The following is a 27,867-nucleotide window of genomic DNA, read 5'->3' as shown; positions in this document are numbered from 1 at the left end:
ACTCTAGTGACTGTCTTGGTGATCAGATTGGGTGTCATCGCATCTCATCATGCAGGCATTTTATCATCTCACATCATCACAATAAGGATGTTTATAGTGCAATAAGATATTTTGAGAGAGAGAGACAGAGAGTGAGCAAGAAAGAGACCAGTATATTGCTATAATTGTTCTATTTATTATTGGTTATTTTTAATCTCTTACTGTGCCTAATTTATAAATTAAATTGTAGCACAGTATAGTATAGTACAGGAAAAAAACAGTACACATGATTTCAGGCATCCACTGGGGGTCCTGGAACCTATCTTCCAAGGATAAGGGCAGATTACTATAGCTAAAAACTCATTTCAAAATTTACAATCATAGCAGGTGGGCTGCTAATGAAGTTAAGGGCCAAGAAGGAGAATTTGCTTCCTTTTGGAAGAACATCTACTAACCTTCCATTACCATCATTTCTTCTTCTTTTTTTTTTTTTTGAGGGGTCTCACTCTGCTGTCCAGGCTGGTGTGCAGTGGCACGATCACAGTTCACTGCAGCCTCAACCTCCCGGGCTCAGGTGATTCTCCCACCTAAGCCTCCCAGGTAGCTGGAAGTACAGGCATGCACCACCAGGCCCAGCTAATTTTTGTATTATTTATAGAGAGGGGGTTTTGCCCTGTTGCCCAGGCTGGTCTTGGACTCCTGGGCTCAAACAATCCTCCCGCCTCAGCCTTCCAAAGTGCTGGGATGACAAGCGTGAGTCATCATGCCTGGCTCATTTATTCTTTAACAGAAAAATTTGTTGCACAGGCATTTGTAATGAATCAGTGACTGTATTAACAAATAATACTAACACATCTGAATGCCTTCATGCTATACTTAAAAAACAGAAGGGAGAATGGGATCACTGTGCAAGAAAGAATTCTTCACAGAAAGTTTCATGTTAGGGTTTCCAAAAGCCCCCTTGTACCCACTCCCCTGGGGGGTACTTAACTTTCAAGGAAGCTGTCCACTGGGAAGGAGACACTTCTAAATTGCATTTACCTTAATGTCATATACTTGATAGAATTACTGACATTGTTTTACAAAGAAGGCATAAATTATAAGTAAATGAAAATATATACATGCTAAGCTTTTATTCTATGATTGATATCAAAATGGCAACTTGAGTAATTAGATTTTGAAAGTAATTCATGTGAAAGCAATAACAAGTAAAGTTGGGAATCTGCCACTCGATTATTTAATTTCTTTCTCTTGCTCTGACTATAAATCAAAACAGTCTTAAAATTGTAGGCACAGTGAAAATTGAATTGAAAAATTCCTGGAGAATTCAGATTCAAAATGAAATAGGTTATTTTGTTGTTGTCATTGTTTGGTTTTAGGAAACCATCATGAAGTAAATAAGGATTATATGAGTTTCAGCACTATTGGTGGAGTTGTTAGGAAATGTGTTTCTGGAAGAAAATTCATGCTTTGTGAGCAATTTAAGAAATTACTAGCGTATTATAGAGTGTGCCAGTTATTTAACGCCTTCTCACTGCCACCCTGATTTGGTACATGTCACCATTTGCTTTTCTGTTTGCACCTCCATCTCTTCTGGTAGACTGAACTTTTCTTAGGCATGGATGGGTCTTATTCATATTTGGTTTGTCAGAGGATAGCAGTGTGTCATATACAGCAGGTGCAATACCTGAGGGCACTCAGTAAAGTTCTCCTTACTTCTCTCTAACCCTCCAAATCCTTTTTACCACCTCAGTTCTATTGGTCCTTTAATACCCAATGCTCCCAGGAAATCTCCCAGGATCACTCAGTTGGATACTGCACCTCTCTTCCCCAAACCTTAAACTCACCAGTGAATCTACAGCCTTCTCTTCAAAGATATCAGAATGTGATTCCATCAGGGCCTAGACCATATAATATCCTTCTCTGAATCTACTGTGGCATCCAGCACAGTGCTCTGAATATAACAAGAGTTTAAAACACCACTGATTCAACAAACTCAGGATTTTATAACTAGAAGGACTTTGGGGGTCAACTAGTGTAGTGGTTCTCATCAAGGGATCTACCACCTTTTAGGAGACATTCTGAAAAACTGAGGGGGCATTTTTAAAAATTAGCAAAATGATTGTGTGTGTGTGTTGGGGATGGGGTTGGGGGGCAGGATGCTAGATGACTTGCAATCCTGGGAATATCCTACACAACAAAGAATTATCCTGTGTCCTGAACTTTCTTATGTTCCCCTGGACATTCATGATTGTTAAAAAAAAAAAAAAAAAAAAAAAAATATATATATATATATATATATATATATATATAATTATGTGAGTCTAGACAGTTTTACTATGGATTTCCAACATTTGCTTGGATTTCCAAGATTCAACTATTGTGTAAATTAAAGTAAGATGGTACTTTATGATGTTTAGAACTTGACTGAGAATTTTTGGCCATGTGGAAAACCACATCAGCAGTCATGATATTAGAGTTGACACTCATTACCCTAAACCGGACTGCATTTGTAGCAGGTGCATTCACAGTGATTACGAAGTAGCCTTTTGAAGATTAATAAATATATAGTTAGAGCACAAATAATTAATGTTCCAGATTCTAACACCCTGGAAGATTATGTTCTGTCACATCATATAAAAAATACCAGCAGTTAAAATAATTTGATCTGCCCTTTCTAAAAGAAAACATTTAAAAACATTTCTTTTTGTCACCAATTATTCCTTCTACCCCAGGTGAATTCTAGCAAAGGTGTTTATACAGAATATTTCTTTAAACTAGAATTTCCATTAAAAAAGACTGGCTAAGTGTGGTGGCTCATGTCTGTAATACCAGCACTTTGGGATGCCAAGGCAGGATTGCTTGAGTCCAGGAGTTCAAGGCTGCAGCTGCAGTGAGCTATGACCACACCACTGCACTCTAGCCTTGCACAGCAAGACCCTGACTCAAAAAAAAAAAAAAAAAAAAAAAAAAAAAAAGAGAGAGAGAGAAAATCCTCTGACTTTGTGTAGAGCTAGATTGAGCATTTATTCTCTGCCCTGTTACATTCCCCTTCACCCCCCATCCTGGCTTCAGGAAGGCTGAATTGTACACACTGCAGAAAAACAACCTTCCATTTTCAACAATATCAACAGTAGCCCCAATGAGCTCCCTTTGTGCTCTTTATATCTGTCTCTTCCTAAGCAATTTTACTTAAGCATTACTGACCTGTGACCACACGAAGTGCCTTTGAAGGTTCCTCAGGTATTGAGATCTTTTTCTCACGAGGGACAAGGGCTGGTTTTTCATTAGCAGAATCCGTGGACGAGCTGTCCTTCTCGCAGCCATTCATGGGGCCGTTTTGAATCTGTGGTGGCTGTGGCTGCAGGGGCCCTGCCTCGGGCCTCTCCACCTTGTCTTTAGCATCTTTGTTGCCTTGATGCTGCTTGGACTTGCTTCTTTTTCTTTTATTGTTCTAGAATGAGAAACACATGAGAACATAATATTCAACTCAGACTCTTGAAATATAAGGTGAATCTGAGAGATGAAAATAAGTTACGTTATCTGTTTTGGTTCCTGGCTCTTCTTACAGACTGGATGAATATTTACGTCTTTATTAAACCCAAGTTAATTTAAGTATCTTTTCTCTTATAGTAAGTTGTATAAACTTTCACCTCATAAACACAATTAAAAAGGTTCCAATAAAAGGAAGAAAAAACCAACAAGGAATGGCTTAAATAACTGACATATTATTTGGGCAACTTGAGGCTCTACAGTAAAATCTTGTGATAACCATCCTGAAAAAACTTGATTTCAGTTATCCTGCCATCGGGGATTAGCTCTCATCTCAAAGTGGTGAATGCTGGAGAGGCAAGGAGGCCACTAAGGTTCCCATCTGCTGGGCAGAAGGAGAGGTATGGGGAGGACTACTAGGGAAAAGGCAGGCAACTTCTTCTTGTAAAATGAGGGCACAGAAGGTAGGTCCTTAAAGTCCAGGTTGGGTCTCTGAAATAGAAACCAGTCAACCAGGAGATTCCTGGAATTGCTGTCATTGTCTAGCGAGCCCCAGGTAGCCACAGGATCCATAATCATCCCCATGATTATTTATTTATTTATTTATTTTAACAAGGTCTCACTCTGGCTCTGTCGCCCAGGCTGAAATGCAGTTGCGTAATCACAGCTCACTGCAGCTTCACCCTCCTGGGCGTAAGCGATCCTCCCACCTCAGCCTCCTGAGTAGCTGTTACTACAGGCATGCATCACCACATGCAGCTATTTTAAAAAAATTTTTTGTAGATACAGGGTCTCCCTATGTTGCTCAGGCTGGTCTCGAACTTCTGGGCTCAAGTGATTCTCCTGCCTCTGCCTCCCAAAGTGCTGAGATTACAGGCATGAGCCACTGTGCCCTGCCATCCCATGAATACTTCAGCTGGAGCAGACAACAGCTTCAAGGTAATGCCAAACTGATATAAGTCCCCCTTTTCCTGTGAGATAGCTCCTGGACCTCTCGACTGCTAGCTGAATAGCATTACAAGGCTTCATTTTATTTCCTTTGAAATAACACCACCCTGCATTTTATACAATTGAAATTGTTTAGACCCCCCGATATCACAAAAGTCTAAAATACAGAGTTTTACTATATTTCTCTTAAAATGTTCTAATGGTGAATACATAAGAATATCAAGAAAATTAAGAAGATGTTGTTCCTAATTATGTTATATGCTTGACTTGATGTTGCTTTGTACCCAGTTGATATTCAGTGTACTCAACAAACAGTATGATACCAGCCCCGCCAATCGGAACAGACGTCTGAACCATAAGAAAGACCCTGTCCCACCTGCTGAACGAGTGAGTGCCAGGTGAGCATCAGCCTGGCTTCGTTCTTCAACATATTTACAAAAGAAGAAACTGTTTCCTCTTCTCAATTCTCCTCCCTGTTCTCTTTTCCTTTGGAACCACAATCATGCCCCAGTAAGTGCTTTCCTAGGTGAGAGGTGTGTGTCCCAGGGTGAAGGCAAGGCCAGTGGCACTTATTCCCACAAGACACCCACAGCAGCTTCTGGCTCTCAAGCCTCACGTCTATTTGGCTGGGAGACCATTTTCCTTTTCAGCCTCCAGGAGGGAGACTCAGTAATGAGTTGGATCTGCAGCTGCTATCTGCTCTTTTTTTCACATCAGAAAAATCTAATACCCAAACCACACATTCGAAATTTTTCTATGTAAGTCTAAATACTGCCTTTCAATCACTTGCAAATCATGTTCATCTCACACAGAGGCCTGGGAAGCTATGATTAAAGATTAAGCAGAGATTGTCAAAGATGGTGGCATACAAAGGTTAAAAAAAAAAACTCACAATTTTCCTATTCTACATGAAACTAGGAGGAGAAAAACGGAAAGGATGATTCCTGTAATTTCAGTAATCTTCAGGTTTTATGAAAGTAATACTGTGTTATTGTTTGTTCAGAACCTGTTTTGCAGGCCTGTGATCTTCCCCCATGGGGAAGGGTAGACTGGCGTACGATATCCTGGGAAAACCGAAACACAAGGCCTTGCTGTGTCATAGCGGGAATGAGTGGAACAGTTACTTTGAAAGGTGCGGCACACTTTTGCTAGTGTGTATGCACAGATGCATCTCACGAGCTCCCAGAAATCCCAGGCCCTTTGTGACTTGACAAAAAAGCATACCAATTTGAATGGGACACAGTAAAATCCCCTTCCCTTTGTTCTCAAAGAGCAGTACACCAGTGTTCAAGAAGGTCCCTTACTTATTATGGTTCTAAGGAACTTTCTTTTCTTCTTCTTTTATTAATGATCCACCTTAGAATTCAGCCAAAAAAGCATCTCAGGGCAGCCTTGGACAGCTTCTTTCAGGTGGAAAAACATGCGAAAATATATTTAGAGGTTTTCAAGTATCTTTAAAATACTCCTTAATTTTTTTCTTTGTGCTACAGGATACGTTCAGGCAAGTTAATGTTTTGAATCCTTTGAATTCTCCAGCTGGGCTCCCCTTTATACTTAAAAAAGAGAGCAACTCTGGGACTTCTTAAGCACACCTGGTTGTTAAAAACACTGAGCAGAAAATAAGGGCATTACAAGTGAGAGTATCTGGTAATTTACGAGAGTCATGAATTTGGAAGCTTTCTGGGTGTATATATTAACATATTTGAAAGAAGCAAAAAACTGGCAGCCTTGTTAAAATAACAACCATGAAGGTTTTGATTGAAGATGTTACCAATTTACAATCAATATTAATCTTACCTTCTTTTTTCCTGTCATATTCCATTCTTTTAGAACTTGAATTGCACTGCCTAGATAAAGACAAAGAATCTTCAACAAATATTCACATCATAAAACATCACACAAAATTCATCTCTGCCTTTCCATCTTGGTAGCAGCTTTTTTTTTTCTTTTTGGCTTTTTCATTTGTTTTGATACATCCTATCTTAATAAAAATGCCAGTTTCATTTTTTATTTCCCAGATTTTCATTTAATTCACTGTATGATCTTGGTTTTATCAAAATATTAAGACTTACTACATGAAGCTTACTTTTTTATCATTATATTGTCTTAGGGAAAATGAAATGTATCTTGAGAATTTTCTAGCAGCTTTGTTGCCATAGGTAGAATTAAAATTATTCTGTTTGATATATGAATAAAAATACCTATAATCTTCTGAACCAAATATGGGATTCTGAATATTATTAACAATGTGAATTTCAGCTTTCTGTTTGGCCACTCCTCCTCTTTTTCTGTTCCTATTCATATGTTCACATCTCGCAGGGGGATGAGGAAGACATATTACAATGATATTAGTTTCTCTGGCATTAGCATGGATAGAGATGGGATGCGGTCTTTACAAGACTTCTACCTCAAAACCAAAAAAAGTTCATTAAGTGAAAAGTTGGGCCCCAGGTTCTGTCCATCCCATTCACATATGTAGGTAGAACTGCACTGACTGAGAGAAGATACCTAATTAAATTACAAGACATTAAAAAAATGTTTTATCGCTGGCCAGCTGCAACCCATGTTTCCACATAGTCTAACAAAGTTCATTCATTCATTCCAATTGTGCTGAAGGTAGTTTCAATAACAAGTTATTGGTAATGAGGACATCAGTTGTTTTCAGATAAATAGGCACAGTATTTCTAAAAGAGAGTAGCTCTTTTAAGTGTATTCTTTTAACGATTTTAAGCATTCTCTAAATATACTAATAGCTCTAATCTAAATATACTAATAGCTCTCTACAAGGAGTATGTTGGCTAAACAAAGATAAATTTCAGGCTGGTCTTTATAATAAATTTCAAATTAGTAGGGTCCCAATTATTGAGTCTACTGTCACTGTTAGATAAGCAGAAGGCTTATGGCTTTGACTAACGTTTAGACAGGCTAATTATTCCTATCTATTTAAAGTTTCCAACTCAATGCCCCTCTTAGACTTGTCTGAGTTGCATGTACTTGAAATAAGACTGCACCTAAAAGTAAGCTATAATTCAGACTTTTTATTAACTGGGTTGGTCTTCCTCTAATTTGTCCAGAGAATTAATGTTTCACAGCATTTTCCTTTTGAAGAAATTTAGAAAGTCACTTTCGTTAGATTTCTTGGTAAGTCTTGGTTAATAATAATTAGGGCAATTCTTACTTATAGCTATGCTTCAGTTTTCTAAATAAAACTAAAATTTAAAAATGCTAAATACTGTTCATTTTAATCAGAAGGTGGTGTTGAGTTGCTTACTGTTTTCACAACTGCCATATTCAATTAGTTCTCTAATTGTCATGTTTTGATATACATTCTATTTGTAATTTGGACAATGAGCTTTAGGGACTAATTTTGAAGAAGAAATAGCCATATTTACAGAGGATTTTGAAACTGTTATTATTAAATTTTAATTATACTGAAACGGCTTGGAGTTTTTCAGCCACTCAGAGTGCTTTCTGTATGCCTCATAAATGACTCCTAACAACTATTTTTGACTGTCAGTTGTTTGGCTTTTTTTTTTTTTTTTGAGACAGGGTCTCACACTGTTGCCCGGGCTGGAGTGCAGTGGTGTAAATATGGCTCACTGCAGCCTGGGTCCAACCAATCCTCCTGCCTCAGCCTCCTGAGTAGCTGGGACTACAGGCATGTGTCACCACTCTAGACTAACTTAAAAAAAATTGTAGAGACCGTGTCTCACCATGTTGTCCAGGTCTCAAACTCCTGGCAGTCCTTCTTCCTTGACCTCCCAAAGTGCTGGGGTTACAGGCATGAGCCACCTTCCTGGCACCCAGTATTTTTAAATCAAGTTTTCCTACTGCTTCCCAACCCAAATGACTTCTCATGAGGCTTCTCAGCAATCAAAGAGTTTTATTAATGAGATCTCAACATTGAAAAAGTGAAAATTTCAAGAAGGACAAGCAAGGTGCTCTGTTTAAATACAAACAGATTTGATGACAGTCCATCAGTTACTGTGCATCTGTGCATCTCATCAAGATCACGCTGCAATAAAAACTTTCATGATGAGGAATGTGGGGGGCCTCAATCCAAGTGGGGGTAGCAAGGAATGGGGATAATAGCCTTTTTCCTTTCCTAAAGCTTTTTTTCCATGCAGGTGATGTTGGCAAGTAAAATCTGAAAAGAGAATGTATCTGATCCAGGATGTGCTTCTTTCCAGATATTTTTTCAGACAAACTGCACCTAATGCTGCAAAGTTAGATTAATATTGCATTCTCTACTATTTGCTTCTCGTGACTAAAAATTATATATCTCTTAGTATATGAAGCAGGGAAAAACAGTGAGAAAAGTTGTGCACCATGGATTTGCTTCTAGGTCTACTGAATGATAACCATTTGCTAATTCAATTAGGACCCTAAACCTTGACTGCTGATATCAGAATGTGACCATATTGCTTGGTTCCAAGACCTTGCCCTGAAATGCAATTATACTTTTAGAAACTCAAGACGGTTATTCTACTCCTAGGAAAATAAGTAAATCAAACTGTCCTTGACAAACTGTAAATAGGATATAACTGAGAAATGTGCTGGCAGGTCTTCCTTGACCTTATTTGACAGATTATGTGTAGCTTGCCCATATTTACAAAATAGAAACTAATGCCAGGACAGAAGACATATGATAACTAAGGACAAGTAAGAGATCTTTGTTCAAAACTGGAACTGGTTTAATTTGATTAGGAGGGGAGAATTTCCCCATAATTTACAGGAAATCCAAAGCATTACATTGTAAATTTATAGGATAAACATATTCCTGAGACTTTAGATTTTGTAACATCTCTGGCAATGGACTACCTAAATAACAAATTTTTTAAAATAAAGCAAAAAGATTTTAGAGGTAGATAAGATAAACTGATATTGATTAATTTGGCAATCTAAAAATCATAAAATAAAGACATTAAAGAATAAACCAGTCCTCTTAGACTACATAAGCATCAAGTTTAAGAATTCCAGTCATACAGCCAAGTAGAATTATGCCGGTTGGAGAAGTGAGAAGACTTTCCAGATAAGGACCAAAATACATTATCCTCCATTCATAAGAATGACATCAAATAAAGGACACATTTATTTATTTATTTATCTACTGAGACAGAGGCGCACTCTGTCGTCCAGGCTGGAGCGCAATGGTACAATCTCAGCTTACTGCAACCTCTGCCTCCCGGGCTCAAGCCATCCTCCCACCTCAGCCTCCAAGAAGCTAGGTAGGACTATAGGCATACACTATGAAGCCTGGCTAATTTTTATATATTTTTTAATAAAGACAGGGTTTCACCATGCTTCCCAGGCTGGTCTCGAACTCCTGGCCTCAAGTGATCTGCCCACCTTGGCTTCCCAAAGTGCTGGGACTATCGACATGAGTCACTGCTGGCCAAGGACACATTTAATATCAAATTGGAATGACTGGTAGGCAAGGAAATTAGTAGCACTATAATCAATATCCTTTGAAAACTATCTAGAGTCTGTTTTTCCTTAAATGAGAGATAAAGAACTTCCAAATTCTATTCTTATTGAGTGTGTCTATGTGTTTTTAAAATCTACCACTTTTTTTTTTTTTTTTTTTTTTTGAGACAGGGTCTCACTCTGTCACCTAGGCTGGAGGGCAGTGGTACGATCATGTGAAGCCTAACACATTTTTATGAGACCTAAAGTACTCATAATGAATTGACACTCAGTTCATTTAAGGAAAAAAATATGGAATATCTGGAATATTTAGGTCTAACATCTTCAGCTGCAAGGCACAGGTATACCTACCATCCACAAAGGCTTGCACGGCTTTATCCACATTAAAATCAAACTGTTGTAGCACCAGGACTATTTCATTATTGCTTTTGTTGGGAACAACTGATCTAACTGCATAGATCTGTAAAGAAAAAAAAAAAAAGAAATAGAAAGGTGAACACTTTAAATATTTTTCATCTATGAATTGCCCACTAGATAGAATTATAACTATTAGACAGGCCTTGAAAAGCCAACTAATCTACCTTCTTGCCATCAAGCATACTCAAGGCATTCCAGACCAGTGAAAATTCATCCTGGTAATCACCTTGATACCCACTTTATTTGTGTACACATTTTTACAAAGACCTCCTTGTAGGCGTGTAGGAGCATGTGTGAAAAGCCACCTCTGGTTTTTCAATCTACCCTCCCCCAAGACTACAGATGCATACAAGATGTGTTCTCAGTGAGGACACAGAGTCTTTTTCCGTCTCAGGCTTCCTTTCCACTGGCTCAGGGAGTATCTTTAGAAGATGTACAGAAATAGCCTCATGCCTCAGCTTCTCTATCTGCACAGTGGAAACAGTCATCTTGAGGGTCACAGAAGTGTGTTGTGAAATTCCATTCATGTTTAAAGATACAAAAATGTGGAGCATTGTATTTCTGAAATGGTAATCTTATAATCCAAAAAAATGTTTGTGAACACACTTCTGAAAATCAAACATTGAAAATAGTAAAAGTAAATACATATATCCACTAAGAATTTCAATAGGTTAAAGTTTATATTCAATGTTTAATGACATATATGCATTTCTCAAATTCTTATATTCTTTCTTCTTGCCTATTAGAATTAATTGACCTTTATCTCACAGCACTTGCAATAACTACAGAATGTTCTATTGATTTTAGTAAAACCTGGTTCACCCAATTTTCTATCACAGGGATTACTGCAGCTGCTACTGACAAATACTAGAGTACTGCATGGTGCAAAGGTAAGTGATCATTAAAGCACTGTACGGTCTTCGAATGTTTTCATCAGCAGTTAAATTATGACCAGTGGGTTTCAGAGTTAAATGCAGTTTAGTATAATTGGATTCACAGAATATGGATTAAATGGGTATGGTATGTGTAATGTGATGCTATTGACCAGAACATTTCATTGAACAGGAGAGCCTATTTCCTGATTATGTTAGAAAACAGATCACCTATTCCATACAGATCTGCATGTAAGAGTATTTAGGTTGTAATGAGATAACAGCACAAGCTACTGTCATGTACCCACCCAGCACAAGCATAGGTGGGTATATGACTTGTAAAGGTGCTGACACTATAGATTAGAAAGCTGGTTTTGAATCTTGACATTTTATAAGTGCTAAATATTTGAGTTTTACTGAGGACTCTAATATTTTGTGTATATATATATATTTATATATTTGTATGTGTGTGACTCATACAATCAATAGATCAAAACAATCAATAGATCGTTTTCTATTCTCACATTTCATTGTTCTTAGTTTTCCTAGCATCCATTAAAAAAAATGAACGTCTTCAAATCTAAGTTCTTTCTCACTTATTCTCTGTGTCTTCTTTAAAAATCCAATTCTGTGAGTGTTTTTTGAACACCTACTATGTGACAAGCCATCGAACTTCCTGGAACTTAAGAGACTAGAGGAGGATTTACATATTGACCAAATAACTGCATAAATATATGCCTATAAATTCAATTTAAGTGGTATAAAATCATATGACAGGGAGACTTGACTTACATGACTTTATCCACTGAGACCTGGATGGAGGATGAATGAGAAGAGATGGGTGGGAGGGGAAGGGGAAAAGCATTTTGAGCATAGGGAACAGCATGAGTGAGGAGCGAGGCATGGATGAGGAGGGAGGAGCTGGACGTGATTGGGGAGGGAGGCAGAGGGTAGGCTTCTAGAGCACAAGAGGAAATCAGAACTGGGCAGGGACCAGATCGTACAGGGCCTACAAGGCTGTGCAAAGGATTCTGATCTTGTGAGCATCCCTCAACTATCCTTTTGTTGAGCTTTTTTTGTTTTTGCTTTTTTTTTGAGCAAGGCCAAGATGGGGAGGAAAAAACCACAAAAAATCCCTCCATCCAGCCCAGGAAGATCATTAACAGAATGTGTCCAACAATACATAATATTTGCCGCATTGTTACCAGTGCACTGGAATTATACCTAAAGATTACGTTACCCTTCCAATATAGCTCTTTTAAGTAAAATCTAGCATTTATTTCAAGCCACTATGGCTTAGTTCATATTACATAAAATTTCTTAATACTCACCATCATTATTACCACATCAGGCACATCTACATAATATAATAAATACAATAGTAATTATATTAACTACATTATAGTTATATTAGACAAAGGTTTTCAATACACCTACACAGCTGTGTGAACTGCAAAAACCTAGAATTATGGAATAAACATAAAAAAATGGCTTTATGGCCGGGCGCGGTGGCTCAAGCCTGTAATCCCAGCACTTTGGGAGGCCGAGACGGGCGGATCACGAGGTCAGGAGATCGAGACCATCCTGGCTAACATGGTGAAACCCCGTCTCTACTAAAAAAATCTACAAAAAACTAGCCGGGCGAGGTGGCGGCGCCTGTAGTCCCAGCTACTCGGGAGGCTGAGGCAGGAGAATGGCGTGAACCCGGGAGGCGGAGCTTGCAGTGAGCTGAGATCCGGCCACAGCACTCCAGCCTGGGTGACAGAGCGAGACTCCGTCTCAAAAAAAAAAAAAAAAAACAAACAAAAATGGCTTTATTTGCCTCCAGTCTCTCCCCTGCAAAATACAATGTTGTATTATGTTAAGGCAAAACACAAAATAAACCACTACTTGTAGAGATACTTCCTTTTTAGATGTTTATACTACTCTTGCCTATCCTCCTTTAAAAGAAAAAAATACATGATAAGATGTGCACAGAAAACATTTTCTATCCTTTCATTTTGTATATCCTAGCACTGACTGTATCCTTAGAAAACTGTCAATAACTGAGTTCTGGTATCAAATCTAACTGAATATCAGATGCAATTCCTGGAGGAATATATTTAATTAGGACAGGTATTCCAAGTTTTACAGAAAAAAGGGGGAAAAAAATAGTTTCTGCTTATACTTGGATATCACATAGCAATGTTGAATTCTAGTAAATTTCTGGGCCAACCTCTGTTTCTGCTTTAATCACTTGACTTGGCTAATGTGGAGAGAGCAGCATTGTTTCTCAGCCTGTTGTTTATAAATTCACTATGTTTATTTTCCTATGGAAATGTCTTCGAGAAAGATGGAGAAATTGTGTGAACTCACATATGCACATAAAAATAAAGGAACCTCACTGTGTCACTACTCATAATTCAGTGGTATCAAAAAGGGTTTAAGCATTTTAATCTAAAAAAAAAAGCCGTCATTATAAAGAGCTTTAAATATAAGGCATGATGACCAAGGAAGAGTTATGGTGAGCCTGTACTGAAAGGCTTGCCTTTGCAGTTGGAAACCAAGCTTCCGAAGACGGATGCTCCTGGAGGAATGGAGCAATCAATAATGCGTGACTAATGGTAGTTTGCATACGGAGAACTCATAAAATTCACGCCCGCAGCGGCTGTTTTGCAGAGGCTGTTTTTGGCGCAGCTTCACACACACAGCCTTTTACTTCATTGTCACAGCCCAGGCTAACACCTAAGCCACTGTTTGAAGCTGCACTTGGCTGCACCCCTAAAGGGCTCTCATGCCATAAACAAAGTGGTCTCACCAGGTGGCCGCTGTTGGATGACAGTCAAGATGGCTAGTTAGTGGTTCATTTAGCAACTGTTTTACCTTCCCAAAATTATGTTCCCCTATTTTGCTTCTGCTAATTTCACCCTGGTTTGGCAAAGTCAGTGTGCTATCTAGAAACAGCATGATGTTTTGATGCCACCTCTTGAGGGTTTTAGTCATGATCCTTCCTCTCTCTGGGGCTTCCCTATCTGACTCTGCAGGCTCTGCCCCATTGAGCCTCAGGCCCGCCCTGCTGGCCTTTTGCCTGCACTAACTGGGCAGTGAGGCAGTGTGACTTTCTTGGACGTTGTTTGGTTTCAGTTTCCCAAACTAACTTATCTTCTCAGTACCTGAGATGTCTGGTTAGGAGCTGTTAATGGATTTCCTCATTCATACTGTGCATCTTTTGAGCCTGGCTGTGATGACCCTTAGAAATTCTTCTTGGCTTCCTGATGAGTCACTAAAACTACGTGTGAGTTTCAAAAGTGGCTCTGCCCAAAGTTTTCAATCCACCCACACAGTTGTGTGATCAGCAAAGACCCGGTATTATCAAATAAACATAAAATAACTGCTCTCTCTGCTTCCAGTCTCTCCCCTGCAATTCAGTCCCAGGCAGCTGCTCTTCCTGGAGTATATTCATGACCATTTTACCCTCTTCCTTAAGAACTTAAGAATAAAGTTCATTACCTGCAACCTGGCATTCAAGGCCAGCAACAATTGGGCTCCAACTTGCTTTCTAAATGCCCAACTTTACCCCTTCACAGACAAGCTCCCCATGCCCAGTTGGGAGCCCCCACCCCCAGGCTGGGTTTTTTAAAGATGTGTCTGAATTGTACATTCCAGGTGAAATGCCATGTGTTCCATGAAATCCTTCTCCATGCTCCCTGCCAGAGGTCATCTTTGCCTCAACTCCTGTAGCCCCTGGTCAGCAAGTGTCTTAGCCCCTTTCCTTTATAGCTCCAGTATTTGTGTGTGTGTCGTGTCTCCCAGATGGCAGGCAACGTGAGGGCAGAATCCTCATCTTGGCCATTTTTGGATAATCACCATGCCCACTCACAAGCAACTAATATGATGCATGTAGTAGGCATTTAATACATATATGTGGAGTGAGAGAACGCCAACTTGTAGCTACACCAGGCAGCTGCTCGGAGTCAAAAGAAGACTCCATTGGTGTGTGTGTAGACCATCCCAGCACTCTGCATCTACCACCCATGATAACAGTGGGCAGGTCTCACTTGATTGATGTCATTAAGCATAATATGGGTAGGGAGAACATATATGTGTTCTTCAAATTTCAATAACAGAGACTGGAGGAATATTTATGAGATTTTTACATTCTTACAATTTTATTTCTGTACAATAAGGTACTCATGGTATTTTGTGGAGTTTTAAAAATATGAAAAAGCACAGTAACTGCCTGTCTATCCTTCCAAGGCTCACCTTAGCAGACAGACGTTGGCTGAGCCCCTATTAAATGACAGGAGCTGAGGATACAAAGAAAAACCAGATATAGTTCTGCTGTAAGGAGGCATAGTTTAGCAGTGGAGCCAGAAATGTCTACAATAAAAGTAGGTAATAAGTGCTGTATTGTCCTTACGAACAGGGCACTGTGCTGCTACAGAGAAGGAATTAAGTTTGCCCGAGTAAGGGAGAGTACTTTATTGAGAGCCAAATGTCATGGAAAGAGCGCTGGAGTTAGACAGACCTATGTTCTAATCTTGGCTCTGCTACATTCTAGCTCTATGACCTTGGGTGAACTAATTAAATTTTTGAAACTTGGTTCTGTAGCTGTAAAATGAGGATATTATCTTCTAGAGTCTGTGTAAAAATGGAAAGGGATGATGCCTGCAAAGTGTTTCCTATATAATTTGGCATATATTAGCTACTCAATAGATTTTAAAAAGAAAAAAAGCGGGAGCATTTGCATTAAGGGTCCCTTCAGGTGTGGCTTTGAAGTGGAAAGACCATGTGGCTTGAATGTTGGTCAAGATGTATTTGGGGGAAGATTACCCTGTCTACCCTTTTTCTTAAGAGAACCTCCTCCCTCCACAGACTTGCTAAGGGGTCCGTGGACCCAAGACTCTGTCCCTACTTTTCCCTTCTCTATGGTGTAACTGGTACAATGAGGAAGCCTAAGTCTATCTTTAGGGTGGTTAATGTGATATTATCCCCTTCTTCTTCTTTCATTTAATTATTTACTAAACATCTACTATGATCAGGCACTGCACTAGTGGCTGGATACAGCCATAACAAAACAGATATGGTCACTGCCAAAACTAGAGAGGGAAATGGATATAAACATAGAAATTAAAATATATCACTGCAACTTGTGCTAGGTGAGTGCTATGAAGGCAGCAATCAACAGAACACAGTGACAATTACAGTGGTCAGGAAGTGGCCTGGCTAGAAAAGACAAAGTGAGCCAATTAGACCCTCTGCCTTGAAGGTCTGAACTATTCAACACAAAGGGAGAGAAGTTGGAGAGCAGAGGAAGAGAGGCTGGACTTGCAGCTGCCTCACTTTCTCTTTCCTGTTCCTTTAACTTTTCCTGAAGTCTCATGAGACGCTGCCAGACTTTTATAATAATAACCTCTCTCTCTCTCTTTTTTTTTTTTAACTTGTGCTAGTTTGAGAGGGTTTCATTTTCTAGAGAAAGTATGGTATGCCTGGAGGCAACATTAATAGCCAGGGCTGGAAATAAAAATAATAAAGCTAAATAATTAATCCCGATTGGCAAAGGTGAGAAAAGGAAGATTTTAAAGATAAGTCCCATTAGAATGTACATGGCAGCTGGGAGAAGAGAGGCCTGAGACCTCTGCTCACACACTTCTTCCAGCACTGACGTTGCCACCATTATTTACTTATGTGACTTCTTGTTCTACTGAGCGACAGGGAGCATATCTTTATATCCACAGGGTCTAGAGCAATGGGTGGCATTCAGTAGATGATTCATAAATGTTTGCAGAATGGATGACTGACTGAATGAGTAAAAGGAAGCAGGGAGTCCAGTAAGATGGTTACTGACATATTCTAGTTTTACTTATTCATTTTTAAGTGCATCTCTAATTAAGAATTAAGTATTACACACTATTAAAAAGCTTAATGGATTCAGGCCCAAAATGTATGGAGTGCCTCCTGGGTGCCAGGCACAGCATATGGCTGGCTCATTCCTTAAGAAGCCTGCAATCTTGGAGGTGAGCTTAACCTTATCCCCTATGATAAGGACAGCAATCAAGCAGCCAGCAACCTCCTCCTCACACCAATGGGAAATGGAGTTATTTATGGGTTTGCCGTTCCTGCAACTTTGAAAGGAGTTTTATAATCAGCTTTGGTCACATTTCTCAAATGCTGAGCCATTCAGAGATGCCTTAAAAACAGCTCATCTGTGTATGCTTTGCTTCACTTGCTGGGCCACTAATATCTACACAGTAATGGAGGTAGTTTTCCTATGAATTTTCTTGGGGAAGAAAATACTCTTTGCAGACCAGTACCTTTGCATCATGGATAATTCCATAATTTAATTGCCTTTTCTAACATCTACTTCCTGCCAGCAAAAAATATGCATGAGGTGTTGTCATGTTCTACTTGGCTGACTTTTGGGGAATTAACACCAGGGGTACAAATCAAAATTAACTTTTTTTTTTTTTTTTTTTTTTTTTGGGCAGGAAACCAGGAGGAGAAAGAATAATGCAGATTTGAAGATGGAAAAAAGAAACAGTTTTTATAGAATTATGGGAAGTAAAAGTGGGAAGGATCTTAGAGACGGTCTAGTTGTGGCTTCTCGAACTTTAAAATACATTCTGATCACCTGGGGATTTGATTGGGATGAAGATTCTGATTCAGAGGCTTGGAGTGGGTCCTGAATTCTACATTTCTAATCAGCTCCCAGTTGATGTAAATGCTGCTTGTCCAGGGATGTGGTAGGCAGAATAATGGCCCCCCAAAGATATCCATGGCCTTATCCCCCTGGAACGTGTGAACATGTTAGGTTACGTGGCAAACTGAATTTGCAGATGGAATTGAGGTTGCTAATTAGCTGACCTTCAAATGGGGAGATCATCCTGGATTATCTCGGTGGGTCCTTATAATTTGATGGAGATGGAAGACAGTCAGTGTGACAGTGATGCAATGAGAGAAAGGCTTGGCCAGTCTCTCCGGGTTTGAAGACAAAAGGGGCCACAAACCAAGGAATGCAGGCAGCTTCTAACAGCTAGAAAAGGCAAGGAAGATTATTCTTCCCAGGGCTCCAGAACGGATACCTTGAGTTCAGCCCAAGGAGACCCATTCGGACTTCTGACCTCCAGAACTAGAAGATAATCAATGTGTGTTGTTTTAAGCTGCTGAAGTTGTGGCAGTTTGTTACAGCAGCAACCGGAAATGAATACAATGGACCACACTTTGAGAAACAAAGGCCTACTCTTCTCTTCCTCCCTCCTTATAAGAAGATGTCTTTCCCTATCCCACCAACTATCACCTCTTAAAAATATATACCTTCCAGATGGCAACCCTTTCCACAAAGGTTTGGGGGAATTGTAGCCATTCACTCATTCAAGCCACATTTTGTGAGGGAAAGTGAAATGAATCTGACACAATCTTTGCATCCAACGAGCTGACAAAAGAGTAAGGAAAATAAGGCAAAGTCATAAATAACTAGCACATCATTCTGGTAACAACGTCCTCTCAGAATCTTACCTGCTCTCTATTCTTTCTTTCATTAACCTGGACAGGCTCCCCTGTCTTTCACCTGGACTCTGGAAAAGGCCTCCTAATGGGATTCTCTGGCTTAGTTTCTCCTCTCTCCAATCCATCTTAAAACAGTTATTGCACAATTAATCTCCCCAAACTGTGTGAGCGTGTTCACTGATGGAGGGAAGGAGATGGCAGTGAGAAAGAATTAGAAGAGGGGAAGAGAGGAGATAAATTATGAAGTGAGTTTCCACCGGAAATACGAGAAACATCATCAAAACCCATGTGGAATGGAAGGGAGGTTCTTCTGTTTTTCTAAGAATTCAGAGAAAGGAGAAAAGGAGAAGAAGGGAGAGTGAAGACATAATAAAAATTTCAGATTGTGAAGGGGAAAATTTATGGAAACCATTCCTCTGTGTAAGAGTTTTAGAATTCGCTTTGGGGCTTAAAAAGTGGAGAAAGGTTTAGAGCTGCCCTTATGGGAATGAGATAGGAAACGACCTTGACGAACGACGGACTGCTGAGCAGGCCTGTGGGTCCACGGTGCTGGACTGCACAGATCTGTTACGGTGCCGATCGGCATGGTTTCCCCAACAATTCTCAACAAGCCAGAAGCAGGAGCAACAGAACGATCCATGGTTACAAACTGTAAGAAATGTAGGGGTAGATTTTAGGGCTCTGAAACACAGGGGCTGCGTATCACTAAGGTGGCTGATGAAGGCATCTGTGGTCTATAAAGTGGGGGCGATGAATTGGAAGACTAGAGAGAGGCTAAGGGACGAGAAAGAACAGATGTTAAAGACAGTTAGACGATGAGAGAGGTTGATGATAAGGACATGCTCAGAGAAGGGATGTTAGACATTGCCAGTCTGTGGTCCCAGTCCTGCCTGCTGGTGTGTAAGTATAACCCCTTTTCTGCAGTCCAGCCCTTTGCTTTTTAAAAAGAACTAAAGTGTTCTCCACAATTCCATCTTTATAGAGTAAATACGCTCTTTTGCAATTTTTCATAAGCTGTGCTTCCCAAGTTTTTACTATCTGATCAAGCTCTTCTGAGCATATCCTGTTAAAATATGGTGCTGTAAAAGAAGTACATTGCTCCAGAAGTGGTTGGATTACAGCAGAGGACTGTGAGACCTGCACCTGCCTTGGTTGGACCCCATTTATCCATTAAAGGAGTCTAAGGTGACATTCGCAATTTTAGGAGCCACATTAATTAATCACTAGGTCAAATGCAAGTTACTTGCTACTAACTTTCCTTCCATTGAGTTTGAGACAAGTGTCCCCTGGCCTTGTGCAATGACTAGAACACAAAGGTATGATTTTATATTCATCTTTCTTAAATTTCAGTATGTAAGTTCTGACTCATCACTCCAGCCAGCTGTTATGTTTTGGAACCTTGAATTTTGTCCCATCATAAACAGGAATGTTTCAGCCATTCCTTCCAATTTTGTATCATTTTAAAAATTAGTCAACATCCTCTATATCTTAGATTTGTTTATCTGAATTTTGTATAGGCCATGGCCAAGTATAGAGGCCAGAGTATTATCATAAAAACTTCCCTCAAAGTTGAAATTAATCTTTTAATACTTGTTCATTCATTTCTCCAGTCAGTCACAATGCACAGACTCAGAAGCTGGACTGCAGCAGTGACAGATGTACTGGGGTTTATAGTCTAGGAAGGCAAATGTTTGATGAATGCTATAGAAGAAGCAGTGAGGATGCTCTGGCATCTATAACAGGGGACCTGTCCTAGTCTAGAGAGTAAGGGAAGCCCCCTCCAAGGACTGAAGTTAGCTTAAAACAAGAACGATGGGTTAGTAGCACTATAGTTAGGCAAGGGGAATGGGAGGGAAGGTGGAGCATTCCAGGAAGAGGGCACAACGTCTATGAACAGATAGGATTGAGTGACTGGAAGAGCATGCTCAAAGGAATGAAGGTCAAAGATTGCTGGAGCATTAAGTATGAAAAGGAGGGGGACTGTGGGTGACGCTGGAGAAGAAAGGCACAAGGCAAAAGTGGGCAAGGTCCTGGAAGCCTTATTATAATTTTGAGGTTTATTCTAAGGGCAAGCCATTGAAGGGCTTTACTCAGGAGAGGAACATGACACTTGCATATTAAAGGTCATTCCAGTTTCTTTATGAATGTGTTGGAGGAGATCAAATGGATGCCTGTTAGGATTCCAACAGTGTCCAGGGGAGAGAAAATGGACCAAGATGGGGCAGTGTAGAAAAAGACTCACAAATTTCTTGGGAGGAAGCAATTGATTTGCGATTAACTAGATGCAGGGAATGGGGAAAATGAAGAAACATGGGTGACTCCTTGGTTTCTGGCTCGACTGTCTATGTGGCTGGTGGGATCATTTCCTGAGAACGGACCAGTGGTGGTAGCTTTACTCTTTCAGGAGTCTGTGAGACATCCGTGTCCAGATATCTAACAGGCAGCTGAATCTGTAAATCTGGAGCTCCAGAAAAGAATTGAGCCAGGGATAGAGATTTTGGCACCATCAGCATCAAAGTGAGTCTCAACCCTGGCTGCAAACTGAAATTACTTGGTGATTTTTCAAAATATAGCTACACCTGAGCCCCACTCCAGATTATCAAATCTGGGACTTGGCACTCCTTTTAAAAAAAAGTTTTCCCAGGGACTCTAATATCCATCCAGAATTGAGGACCGTGAGTGAGAAATCATGAAAGATAGGTAAGGGACACTGGATGAGACAAAGGAGAGAAGGTGGCACAGGACAGATCTCTTTTTAGGTATAACTGCTCACCTGTCAACTCATTTACCTGAGTGTACTAACTACACACCCACACCTCTCCATTATTTATATATTACTATAATTTCAAAAATAGCAGTTCTAGTTTAGAACAGTTTTACTTTCTGTAAAGCAAAACTCTTCGAGCGGGCACTCTCTCTCTGTAAGAGGGTATCCCAGGTATCCACTGTTGCATAACAAGTGTCCAAAATTTTGTGGCTCAGAACAACAATCTATTTTTCACTATTTCTGTGGCTTAGGAATTAGGGAGGAATTTGGCAGAGTAGTCTGCCTCGGGGTCTCTCATGGAGACGGATGGTGGGGGAGAGGGATGCTGGTACAGATGGGGTGTGTCTGAGCCTCTCTCTCTGTGCAGTCTGAAGGTTTCTCCAAGTGGTCTGTGTTGATGGGCTAGTCTGGGCTTCCTTGAAGCATGGTGCAACAGTCAAGACTGTTTACATGGCAGACCAGAGAGCCACTGCAATATCCCACCTGGTGAAGAAGTAGCAGAATCACCTGGCTTTGGAAAAGTCTTTTCCTTCCTACTATACTGGTCAACCAGCTACAAAAGTCTGCCCAGTTTTAAGGGGAGAGGCAGGCTCCATCTTTTAATGCAGGAAGATACTATTGTTGCCTCTTTGAAAAACATGGTTGGCTTTGAATAGTTAAAGTTAATGAAATCAACAACCCAGATTTCTTTTTACCAATTCTTCATCTGTACTTTGTCCGGTCACTGAACATTTGGAATAAAAGCAAATTTATTTAACAGTTATAATAATACTAAATGAAAACCAATAGTTTATGTTAGATACAACTTCTTTAATTCCTAGAAATGAGCAGATGACTTATAGAGTAAGAGATATTCAAATGGACTTCTCTCCTATCTAAAGAAATAGTAAAATTGGAGACTGATTTGAGTAATAATAAAATTTCAGTCTCCCACACACAAAAAAGTAAAATTAAAATGAACTAAAGTTCTTAAATCTTTAAATTTAGTCCATGATCAACTTTTTATATCAGAATTTTGATTTTTAATCTGACACTGGGAAGTTTAAATATATACATATAACTATCAAATCATTGTTAGCAACAGTCTCTCTGACCTACATTTAAACAAGCAATAAGCCTAATACATATCTCATTTTACCCATTTAGCTAGCATATATTCAGTATATACCTACATGTTTTCTATAATTGTTCTTGATTCTTCTCATATTTTCCCAGAACTACCAGTTAGACTTGCACATAATTTTAGGGTACACTGAGTCCTTGAGTCCACTGGAAGTCTGTTTTCAGCCAGCTGGTTATACCTACACGGTATTAGGACTTAGGTAAATACTCTGTCTGGCCACTATTGCTCATGAATTCTGTATTTGAATTTATTACTGAGGACAAGAAAATGTTATCTTCATTCAAGGCATTTTGTTTCTGGTATTTTAATCAGAGTAGAAACTAAGACACTTTAATCTTCTGCTTCTAACTTAGAATATTCAGTAAAATCTTTCTTCTCATCTTCTTTGCAATTTAAAGTCTCCACTTGGGGGCAGGGGTTGGGGGGGAAATGGTAATTATTGACATTTACTCTCCCTGAGGGATTTTTTTTCCTGCTGATTCACAGAACTTTTCAGATAAAGAGTACCATAAAGGCATAAGTCACTATTACCCTTTAATCAAAACCAGAACAAAGGAGTTAATTACCTTTCAGTCAATACCAGAATAAGGGAGTTGGGTTAATCTCTAAATTATATTAACCTTGGATATTTCTTCACTGTGGTGTGGAGGAAGCTGATGATTTAAACACCATGGAAACTAGAAGCACACACTCTGTCTCTTTGAGGGGAGTTTATTTGTTCACCTACATTTTTTATTTTAACAGGTTTGATCAATTAAAAAAGAGCACGATGATTTGAATACCAGTCAAAATTATCATCTGATTGGCCAGATCTTGTTTTCCCAATGATTTTATGAGTTTATTTGTTTGCTTTTCCTCTAAAGGCAGTAAAAAAGAATTAAAACCAGTCAGCATTTGCCAAATTCCTAAAATTACAATTTGAGCCACTAAAAAATTTAAAAACCACAATTGTCCATTGGAAGATGAGTGGATCAAGAAAATGTGGTATATATACACAGTGGAATATTATCTAGCCTTACAAAAGGAAACCCTGCAATGTGCAACAACACTGATGAATCTTGAGGATACTATGCTAAGTGGAATCAGCCTGGCACAGGACAAATACTGCATGACTCCCTTCATATGAAGCATGTAAAATAGTCAAACTCATAGAAGCAGGGACTAGGATGGTGGTTTCCAGGGCCTGGAAGGAGGAGGAAATGGAGAAATGTTGTTCAATGGGTATAAGATTTCAGTTATGCAAGATGAGTAAGTTCTAGATGCACTGTGCCTATGGCTAACAATACTGTACTGGCATTTAAAAACACAATAAGAGGGTAAATTTCATGTTAAATGTGCTTAGCATAGTATTTTTAAAAAGAAAGAAAAACGTTAAGTTATATAATTGATCCTAAATCATTATTTCAATATATTTTTGATAATTACCTTCAAGAATTGAGAAGCAGAGTTCGAAAGCATTCCTAAGACAAGAGGGCATCAGAAATGTTATGCCAGTGAACCATACATGGACTTTTAAGATGGTTCAATCAGGTTCCTTCATTTTATAAGAAACTGACGTACTGAGAGGTTATGTGCTAAGTTCAACCTGAGGCAACCAGTTTGTATCAGGACTCAGGTTGGTGCCCATGTTCTCTGATCTGTAGCACAGTCTCCCTTTTGGTCTTTCACAGTGCCAGTGCGTAGGAGGTGGGAAAGACCACAGGTTCATCCAATGATAGAGCTGCCAAGGATTTTGGAGTTCATCTAGGTGAACTCCCATCGTTTAGCAGATTAAAACATTGAAGCCAAGAGAATAAATACAATGTATATACATTGTACACAAAGGACACAGGTTTTCAGTATAATGATGTTCCTTTGTTAGTTTACATGTGGTTTGAAACAAAGTATATTTTTAATGGACAATAAGATTACTGAATCACTGTTCACCCTAGAAGTTGAGAAGGCTCCCCATACTAGTGGCAGTAGACTTGGTTTGCTAAAGGATGGGAAATTCTAGAGTTTGCATTTTAATTTACTAATTACTTTAGAATGATGGTTCTCAAACTTTTAATTTATTCTTTTCAATAAACATAAAAATGTCAAGCTTTTCTCATGTAATTGAATTCCAAAATAGGTATTCCAATTTCCTTTTAAAAAATGTATATATATGTATTTGTGTATATATATATATAGTGTTACACTCTGAGACATTGTGGTAGCTACAGAAATCAATACAGTTGACTGACAGCCTCTGCCACTCCTCTGGGTCCCCCAGTGCATTTACACCCCAGCCACACTCCCCCCAGGAGGCTGCTAGTTAACAGCTGAGGAGGCTGGGGACTAGTGAAAGCTCATTTCTGAACATTCCTCCAGTGGGCAACATTGGCCTAAACACTCCTCATCAGCCTGCCGAAATTCAATACTGCATTGTAAGTTTGAGGCGTTCTCTGCTCGATTTTCCTTTCTTCTCCCTCTTCTTTCAAGCTATCAGATTTGTATGGAAGTCTACAGCCTCTCCCTGCCTGCTCTGGCTGCCTACCCTCTTCGCCATCTCTTCTAATCCCATCTTATCTTGGCATCTGTCTCTTGGAGGACTCAAAAGAAAACGAGTATGTGGGTTTTTTTTTTTCTAATTATACCTATTTTTCCCCCACTGACATTTTAATACTTGCCCTAGACCCAGGAAGTATGTCCCACTTCCTTCTTCCTCCCCGTAAATTGAGAATTACCATTAGACAATAGTGGCTAAATTAGTTAACATTGATTAATTAGCCAATATTTGGGGGGCACAAAGTCTATGATATTATTATTATAGGAGCTATTAAGTACACAAATAAATCAAAAGTCCATCAGGAGCTTATAATCAAGTTAAGGAGCAATGACTTATAGGGAAAATGTGGTTTTAATAATAATACAAGCAATAACAATTTTAAGGTCTGAGTCTATGCATCTGTCTGTCTGTCTGTCTACCTGTCTGTCTAATCTATCTGAACAGATTTCCAGTGTGCAAGGTTAGGAGAGAAGGAACTATTGTTACAACATTCCAACATTGTCATTTTCTTCTCTGTAAAAACTGAATATTTTAATACGAAGGATCATGGAGAGAAATAACTAGAATGTTGGTAAAGTACCTATAAATCCCAAGGGATTGTGAACAGAGTTACTGTTTCCTGCTGCCAAAGGGTTTCATTTTTGACATGCTCTTGTATTCTTTAGCATTAATCATCTATCTTATATATACCTCTCAGCCGCAGTGCACAGGGGCTACCAGGAAAGACTGGAAGGAGTGGGGGTGGGGAGGCAGGAGAAGCAGGAGAGAAACACTGTGAATTCCAATCATGTAGCCTGGAAAAAGCAATGCGATGCTAATCCTACAATAGTAAATTTCTTCTTATCCCCTGAAACTGATGCTGACATTTCCATTTATTCATTCAGTTCCTTTAGACTCCTTGTCTAATCTCTTCTAGTTGCCAAGCAACAGTAACAGCAGTTCTGTACGTAAGCATTAGGCAACAACTATTGTCAATGTTTCTCCTTTCTGTGAACGGGAAATTTAATGACCCTTTCCTATGAGAAAATGATGACAAGAACCTGTTCCATGGTGAAATCTGAAAGCTGTGTGGCTTGTGTTCTTGTTTGAATCCAAGGGTTGGACTAAATTGACTTCAACACTCCTGCAAAATTTTCCCAAAAGCTTGCATGGTTTGCACTTTCAAAACAACTACTTAGCATTAAAACTTATCTCAAATCCCATGAAGCAAGTTATCTATTAAATGGAGTTAATGTTTAAAAGGTGCATAACGATGGGTTTCTTCTGTACCAAATGCTTGGATTTTTCTGACCACACTCCACCCCATATAAAGATTTGAACTATACTTCACTACTTTGTAAAATGCAAATCAAGAGAGTTACAAGAAAAAAATAATAAAATAGTATATATTGATTCAAAAATAATTAAAAATCTGCTCATCTGTTGGGGACAGACACCAGGACACACAGACATGAACACTTTCTATCTCCATTATCTGCAGAGATATTGAACATGTCACCTCTCTGGACAAGAGACTTTTCTCCTTTTTCCGATTCCTCCTTTTTTATTTTAATGATTCTATACAATTATTGTTTATAAACCAATTTAACTCTATAACAGCTCTAAAAGCTATTGCCAGTGAGTGGTGCAGCTCAGCAATGGCATTATAGTCTGAGCTGTTCCCCATTTCCATATCATCATATTGTCTAGTCTCGCTTACTTTTTGTAGGCTCAGCAATAGCTATAAAAGTTTGAAAAAGTCAAGTCCACTTTTATGTTCTTTTTCTTATTTGGTCTTTTTACTTTTTCTTTCTAATCTTGGTTCTATGGGAATTTATATTTTGAGTTTCAAACTTTTTTTTTTTTTTTTTAAAGACTGAGTGTCACTCTGTCGCCCAGGCTGGAGTGAAGTGGCATGCTCTCGGCTCACTGTAACCTCTGCCCCCTGGGTTCAAGTGATTCTCCTGCCTCAGCCTCCTGAGGAATTGGGATTACAGGTGCCCGCCACTACGCCCAGCTAATTTTTGTATTTTTAGTAGAGACAGGGTTTCGCCATGTTGGCCAGGCTAGTCTCGATCTCCTGACCTCAGGTGATCCGCCTGCCTCGGCCTCCCAAAGTGCAGGTGTGAGCCACCGTGCCTGGCCTCAAACAAAAATGTTAATTAACTAGAGCTCCTTTTCCATTTTCTAATTGTGAAATAAACAGATAAGCTCCCCCAGATGCTTTCTAGTTTATATTGTTAAGAGCTCATAAAGCAGCTCTACATTTATTATTGTACTTGATGACTTTGTGAGGCAGATTTTATTATCATGTCCAATTTACAGATTAGGAAATTGAGGCCCAGAAAAGTTAAGTGGCTTATTTCAGGATGCTCAACTAATAATCTCTGACTTCTGTCTCCAAACTCCACACTCTTTCCACAGCCTTACCTTGTTGGATGTCACCTCCCAAGTGTACTGCGTCTTCCAGTGTGGCTTAGGGACCACTCATTGGAATTAGTTATCAGTGCATAATTGGACACTTTGCAATTATTAACCCCATTCACAAGGAACTTCTTTACTTTCCATCATCAAGTTTTACTACTGAATTGTATTCTATTTAAACTGATTTATGAGAATGCATTAAAAATATCTGACTAAAATTTCTATTTTATCTATACTAGTTCTAATAATCCTTTCTTATTCAATTAAAATTACATTTAAGCATTTGTAAATCTAATTTACCTTGGTACCCACATATTTTACACAGAAATAATCTAATGGTGACTATTAAGTCCTACACTGAAATCATCTATAAATTTCTAGTGTTCAATTTCTGTAAAAATACATTATTTGGAAAAGAAGCTAT

General features: G+C 39.1%; 1 protein-coding gene across 6 annotated transcripts in view; it reads right to left on the bottom strand.

Moving 5' to 3' along the window:
• The window catches only part of SPATS2L (spermatogenesis associated serine rich 2 like), a 178,365-nt gene that overhangs the window by 62,464 nt on the left and 88,034 nt on the right, over positions 1–27,867 (bottom strand). For all 6 annotated transcript variants that reach the window (XM_030916328.1, XM_010373603.2, XM_010373613.2 and 3 more), the window contains 3 exons: positions 10,198–10,306; positions 6,217–6,266; positions 3,187–3,433 (listed from right to left, as the gene is read on the bottom strand). In XM_030916328.1, the coding sequence (XP_030772188.1) occupies positions 3,187–3,433; positions 6,217–6,266; positions 10,198–10,306 (406 nt within the window). The remainder of the gene's footprint in view (positions 1–3,186; positions 3,434–6,216; positions 6,267–10,197; positions 10,307–27,867) is intronic.

The sequence above is a fragment of the Rhinopithecus roxellana genome, chromosome 14 (assembly GCF_007565055.1).
Source record: "Rhinopithecus roxellana isolate Shanxi Qingling chromosome 14, ASM756505v1, whole genome shotgun sequence".
In the NCBI taxonomy this organism is placed as follows: domain Eukaryota; kingdom Metazoa; phylum Chordata; class Mammalia; order Primates; family Cercopithecidae; genus Rhinopithecus; species Rhinopithecus roxellana.
Note: the sequence above shows the minus strand (reverse complement) of the source record. Positions and strands in the feature narration are given on the sequence as shown.